At 49.9% G+C, this 6,962-nt stretch overlaps 1 protein-coding gene across 1 annotated transcript in view; it reads left to right on the top strand.

The window, feature by feature from the left end:
• Window positions 1–539: 539 nt before the first annotated feature.
• Window positions 540–6,962, top strand: part of ACAT2 (acetyl-CoA acetyltransferase 2) — a 21,674-nt gene continuing 15,251 nt past the window's right edge. The window contains exons 1-3 of the mRNA XM_010344318.3: window positions 540–700; window positions 1,438–1,572; window positions 6,776–6,957. Of these exons, the coding sequence (XP_010342620.2) occupies window positions 646–700; window positions 1,438–1,572; window positions 6,776–6,957 (372 nt within the window). The 5' untranslated portion in view covers window positions 540–645. The remainder of the gene's footprint in view (window positions 701–1,437; window positions 1,573–6,775; window positions 6,958–6,962) is intronic.

Below are 6,962 nucleotides of genomic sequence, written 5' to 3'. Positions count from 1 at the left end.
AGAAGTGGCCACCAAAGCTGATCTTCGAAGGCAGCCAGGGGCGCCAGCCCCACAGGGACTCGCACCGAGACGCTCCCAGCCAGCCCCGCACGCGAGAGAATGACTGGCTCCAGGCAAACGCAGAGGACCGCCCGAAGCCGCGGTGAGAAAAGGGACCCATTAGAGCTGGGCTCAGTAACCGCGGCGGCCAGAGCTGGCGGCCGAGATTCTCGCCCGTGAGATTCCAGTCCTAAGCTGAACCAGAGACAATCTTTTGTCAATCCCCACTCTACCGTTTTGAAAAACTCTAACGTTAAAAAAATAAGGCCAAAAACGTCAGGTCGGGGGACTCCAACACTGGAGTGTCCCGAAACTGGGGTCTTCGAGCGCTGTGTGCCTGCGTCCGGCGTCCACGGTTCTGCTAGTCCCAATTGCGCCCCCGCGCCCCCCGCGCCCCCCGCGCCCCCCGCGCCCCCGCGCCCCCGCGCCCCCGCGCGCCCGCCCTCCCCAGCTCTGGCTTCGCGCCTGCGCACAGTGCGTTGCGTGGAGGGCGGGGCCATCTCAGGTCCCGCCCCGCGGCGCGGCCTGTGGGCTGCGAGGAGGAGCTTTGCCTCATTCGAAAGCAACGAAGGGCCGACGGCGGCGAGAGCAGCGGTCTTGGGCAGGATGAATGCAGGCTCGGATCCCGTGGTCATCGTCTCGGCGGCGCGGACCATCATAGGTGAGTGGCCTGCAGGCCCTGCGCAGAGTCCGAGACGCCTGCCGCTTCTGCAGGAGCGCCGAGGGCCGGACGCGTGTTGTGTGGGACAGGGGTCGTGTGTGGAGGAGGTCGGTCCCGCCAAGTCGCGAGGACCCGCGGGGTCGCTGGAACCGTGCACCTAGCGCGTTCCCTGACCTGAGGGGATAGCCCCACCCTCTCCTCGCCCGATGAGCGCACTCCGCTCCTCATGCTCGGATTGGCTCCTGGGGGTAGAGCCATCGCGCCTCCTGGCTCTCCCATTGGCTGGCGTAGGGAGGCGTTCTCTCGCGGGGTCCCTGATTGGCCGGCTCCCGAAGGCGCCATCGGTCAGGCCTGCGGGCCGCAGGGGCAGAACTCGGTGGTCTGAGCCCGGCACTGGGCTGGGGTCGGCCTGTGGCTAGAGGTTGTGATTTCCATCTCCTCTGTGCCGCACGGTTTTCAACCCCTTGACCCGCCGGTTCCTTTTGTTTGGGAAGCATGGGGCCACATCCCGTCCTTCGGATTTGGAGAAATAGATGGGGTCCAGTGGTATCCGTAGGCCGATCCAGAGGTCGCTTACCGTGCCCTGACCTTTGCTTGGACCAGCAGGTGTGGGGTGTGTGGGAGGAGAGGGCACTGCCTCCTCGCGATGGCCTTGCCAGCCTGGGTCCTGGCAACCCGCCGCGCGTGAGGAGTTTCTGCACTGCCCTCAGGCTTGTGATGCCGCCTTTCTGTTGCAGGCTCCTTCAATGGTGCTTTAGCCTCTGTTCCAGTCCAGGACCTGGGCTCTGCTGTCATCAAAGAGGTCTTGAAGAGGGCCACTGTGGCTCCCGATGATGTGTCCGAGGTCATCTTTGGACACGTTTTGGCAGCAGGTAACTCTCAGTGATTCCAGGAGAGGGCAGGCTTATTAGAGACAGCCCATAAACACACACTCACACACTCTCTCACTCAATTTCTTAGGTTCTTGCCTCCATACTTTTGCTCGTAGTTCCTTCTGTTAGAATTCCTCCTGCAGTCCCTTCTTCCAGCCCTGTCAATATCTTCTATCCAGCTTGAGACTCAGCTTCTTAGCCAGGCAGTGTGGCTCCTGGCTAAGAATCCCAGCTCATTGGGAGGCCAAGGAAGAAGGATCACTTGAGGCCAGAAGTTTGAGACCAGCATGGACAACAAAGCAAGATCACGTCTCCACAAAACAAAATAATTAGCCAGGCATTATGGCCTCAGCTACTGGAGAGGCTAAAGTGGGAGGATCACTTGAGCCCAGGAGTTTGAGGCACATTACTTTAAGTGATTGTGTCTCTGCACTCTGGCCTGGGTGACAGTGAGATCCTTTCTCTAAACAAACAAAAAGACTCAGCTTCATTAATATGCTTTTTGTGAATGAACCTACATCACTGGCCTACAATGCCTTTTCATTCTTAAGAAGCAGAGACAGCCTGATGCATGGGAAAGTATGCATGCTCCTCCTTATTACCCCAAAGTCTCACACATTCAACAAAAATGTATTCAGTTCCTCCTGTGTGCACCATACTGTGCTCAGTGCTGGGAGTATGGCTCCAACAATACAAGTAAGTTCCCTGCCCTCTTAGGGCTCAGTTCTGAGCTTGGAAAATAGGTGGCACATTTGCCCCTTGCAAATGGGGCATATCACTCCCTGGGGGAATATAGCTGAGTCCTTCGAGTGCTCCCATATTCTGATTCTTTGGGTTTGAACACTCCTAATTAATTAATTAATTGTTATTACTTTAAGGGACAGGATCTTACTCTGTCGTTTAGGCTGGTGTGCAGTGGTGTAATTAGTCGTAGCCCACTATAACCTCAAACTCCTGGGCTCAAGCGTTCCTCCAGCCTCTGGAGTAGCAGGGATTACAGGAGCAGGCCACCACATCTGGCTAATTTAAAAAAAAATTTTGTAGAAGCAGAGTCTCTCTCTGTTGCCTAGGCTGGAGTGCAGTGGCTGTTCACAGGCACATCATGGTGCACCACAGCCTTGAACTTCTGAGCTAGCTGGAACTAGCCTCCCAAGTAGCTGGGACTACAGGTGCATATCTGCTAAGTTGAGGCCATCAAAGCACTGTGCAAAGTGCTTTCCTTTCATTACCTCATTTAGTCTTCCCCACAGGTCTGTTATATCCTATTATCTTCATTTTACAAATGAGTAAATCAGAGTTTCAGAGCTTAAATGACTTACCAGGGTCACAGTTTGAGGTGGAGCTAGCACTTGAGCTTAGATCTGTTCTATTCCTTAAGCCAGATACACTCTACAATCATGTAACGAATGTCTGTTGAGCACCTACTCTGTGCCAGGCACTATTTTAGCAGCTGGAGATAAGCAATGTTCTTATCAGATAGAAATTCTCATTTTTATGAAGCTCTTAGTATGCAAAGTGTTAGCATTATTAATTATGTTAGCTCCTCATTTTTATTTATTTATTTATTTTTTTGAGATGGAGTCTCACTCTGTTGCCCAAGCTGGAGTACAGTGGCACCGTCTTGGCTTACTACAACCTCTGCCTCCAGGGTTCAAGTGATTGTCCTGCCTCAGCCTCCCAAGTGACTGGGATTACAAGTGCCTGCCACTGTGCCTGGCTAATTTTTGTATTTTTAGTATAGATGGTATTTTTAGTATAGTATTGTATTTTTAGTATAGTATAGATTGTATTTTTAGTATAGTATTCATGTTGGCCAGGCTGGTCTCAAACTTTTGACCTCAGGTGATCCACCTACCTTGGCCTCCCAAAGTGCTGGGATTACAGGTGTGAGCCATCATGCCCAGCCCTGCACCTCATTTCTTCTTCTTTTTTTTTTTTTTTTTAATTTGAGATGGAGTCTTGCTCTGTCACCCAGGCTGGAGTGCAACCATGCGATCTTGACTCACTGCAACCTCCCATCTCTCGAGTTCAAGCCATTCTCCTGCCTTAGCCTCCTGAGTAGCCAGGTATCAGGGTCACCACTTGTGGGGGTCTGTCCTGCCCTGACTCAACGACAGATGAATAAAGTACACTCACACAGAATACAGTGAATGAGCAGGCTGGTGTCCATGGCCACTTTACAGACTCCTTGGACAGTGCCACAAACAGTTGTGACCACCTGCCCCCATATGCTTGCCTCTCTGGCCTTTATTCAGCACATATTAAATGACAGAATTTTTTGAGTCAACACCACTAGACGTTAAAGATCAAAAGACAGGTTCTGAGGCCTAAAACAAACACCATTAGTGGGTAATATCCCTGGTCGGCCCCTTGACCCCCTAGAGCCATCCGGAATAATCAAAGGTTAATTTTAGAACCGCATGAGTAAACAAGTTAGTTAGGTAAACTCCCCACATTTTTTTGTTTCTACTATAATTTATTTAACTAAGGGGACAAGGCTGCCTTCAGCCAAGAACTATAGAAAAAACCCTTAGGCCTTCCAAAAGGGTTTGAGACTGTTCTATAACTTTCCCCATTATTTTTCCCTTAATATTTTTGCCACCGGACTGAACTCCTGCAGCTGGGATTATAGTTATGCATCACCATGCCCAGCTAATTTTTGTATTTTTAGTAGAGACAGGGTTTCACCATGTTGGCCAGGCTGGTCTTGATCTCCTGACCTCAAGTGATCCACCCATCTTGACCTCCCAAAGTGCTGGGATCACAGGTGTGAGCCACCTCTCCCAGCCAGAGCCACCACGTCTGGCCTTTTTATTTTATTTTCTTTGTGAGACAGAGTCTCGCTTTGTTGCCCAGGCTGGAGTACAGTGGCGCAGTCTCAGCTCACTGCAATCTCTGCCTCCTGGATTCAAGCAATTCTTCTGCTTCAGCCTCCCGAGTTAGCTGGGACTACAGGCACACGCCACCACGCCCAGCTAATTTTTTTGTTGTTGTTGTTGTTGAGACGGCGTTTTGCTCTTGTTACCCAGGCTGGAGTGCAATGGTGCGATCCTGGCGCACTGCAATCTCCGCCTACTGGGTTCAGGCAGTTCTCCTGCCTCAGCCTCCTGAGTAGCTGGGATTACAGGCACGCGCCACCATGCCCAGCTAATTTTTTGTATTTTTAGTAGAGACGGGGTTTCACCATGTTGACCAGGATGGTCTCGATCTCTTGACCTCGTGATCCGCCCATCTCGGCCTCCCAAAGTGCTGGGATTATAGGCGTGAGCCACCGCGCCAGGCCCTAATTTTTGTATTTTTAGTAGAGACGGGGTTCACCATATTGGCCAGGCTGGTCTCAAACTCCTGACTTTGTGATGTGCCTGCCTCAGCCTCCCAAAGTGCTGGGATTCCAGGTGTGAGCGACCGTGCCCAGCCTGGCCTGTCTTTTAATATGTATATGCTCCTGCATGTATTTTCAGTCTCAAGTAACCTTATCTGTTTTTAGTTTCCAGCCTAATCCCAGATTGATAACATTGTGATGAATATAATCTCTAATTTTTTTCAGTGACTCATTTGCTAGTTCTTTCCAACAAACTCCCACCAAGGAAGGTGGTAGGTATCTGAAACTTGGAATAAAGTAACCACTGTATAAACACTTACTCTTGACTCTTTGATAACAGACAATGGTGATTAAGAATATTTGAAACTTGCCGGGCGCGGTGGCTCAAGCCTGTAATCCCAGCACTTTGGGAGGCCGAGGCGAGTGGATCACGAGGTCAAGAGATCGAGACCATCCTGGTCAACATGGTGAAACCCCGTCTCTACTAAAAATACAAAAAGTTAGCTGGGCATGGTGGTGCGTGCCTATAATCCCAGCTACTCAGGAGGCTGAGGCAGGAGACTTGCCTGAACCCAGGAGGTGGAGGTTGCGGCGGTGAGCCTAGATCGGCCATTGCACTCCAGCCTGGGTAACAAGAGCAAAACTCCGTCTCAAAAAAAAAAAAAAAAAAAAAAAAAAAAGGACCAGGCGCTGTGGCTCACGCCTATAATCCCAGCACCTTGGGAGGCTGAGGCGGGTGGATCACGAGGTCAAGAGATCAAGACCATCCTGGTCAACATGGTGAAACCCTGTCTCTACTAAAAATACAAAAATTAGCTGGGCATGATGGTGAGTGCCTGTAGTCCTAGCTACTCGGGAGGCTGAGGCAGGAGAATTACTTGAACCCAGGAGGTGGAGGTTGCGGTGAGCTGAGATTGCGCCTAGCCTGGGTAACAAGAGCAAAACTCCGTCTCAAAAAAATAGTAAAAGCCGGGCGCGGTGGCTCAAGCCTGTAATCCCAGCACTTTGGGAGGCCGAGGTGGGTGGATCACGAGGTCAAGAGATCGAGACCATCCTGATCAACTTAGTGAAACCCCGTCTCTACTAAAATTACAAAAAATTAGCTGGGCATGGTGGCGCGTGCCTGTAATCTCAGCTACTCAGGAGGCGAGGCAGGAGAATTGCCTGAACCCAGGAGGTGGAGGTTGCGGTGAGCCGAGATCGCGCCATTGCACTCCAGCCTGGGTAACAAGAGCGAAACTCCGTCTCAAAAAAAAAAAAAAAATAGTAAAGAATATTTGAAACTTTTAACTCCAGTCTGTTCCGTGCTGCTTTAAGTAAATGATGTATTTCTTTTTTAACTAAAGGAAGTCCCCATAGTTGAATTATGAAAATAATTTGTGAATTCTGATTTTGTATGTATCTTGTTTTATATAACCATTTAAGCATCCTGTCATGAATAATAAGCAAGAACAGAACTGCTTATTATCAAAGGTTTTCCTTTTTCAGTAACTCCTCTTTTCTCAAGTGTCTTAAGCCATGATCTTGGGAGGAAATGGCCCTAGTTAGAAATGTTGGTAATGCCTAGGTTATATCCTATGTTTATAAGACATAGATTTGATAATGCTTATTTAAGGCCTGTCCAAACATGAGGATGACAGTTGTTTCTTAAGGTATTAATAACTTCTTTATGGAGGAGAAAGCTCATATCTATGAAATACCTACAGAGCAGCACAAGGCAGTATATATTCAAGGGCTAGACTATGACAGGTGGAGAGTGTAGACGAACCTTTTTGCCTCCAGTGAGAACTTACCTGACCTGTAGTCTTTAAGAAGTGACTTCACTGTGACATTTTGTCTTTCTCCTTGATCACCAAGAGTCCTCTGTGTTCCTCCTTCCAGGTTGTGGGCAGAATCCTGTTAGACAAGCCAGTGTGGGTGCAGGAATTCCTTACTCTGTTCCAGCGTGGAGCTGCCAGATGATCTGTGGGTCAGGCCTAAAAGCTGTGTGCCTTGCAGCCCAGTCAATAGGGATAGGAGACTCCAGCATTGTGATTGCAGGAGGCATGGAAAATATGAGCAAGGTAAG

This window comes from Saimiri boliviensis, chromosome 4 (assembly GCF_048565385.1).
Source record: "Saimiri boliviensis isolate mSaiBol1 chromosome 4, mSaiBol1.pri, whole genome shotgun sequence".
NCBI lineage: Eukaryota > Metazoa > Chordata > Mammalia > Primates > Cebidae > Saimiri > Saimiri boliviensis.
Note: the sequence above shows the minus strand (reverse complement) of the source record. Positions and strands in the feature narration are given on the sequence as shown.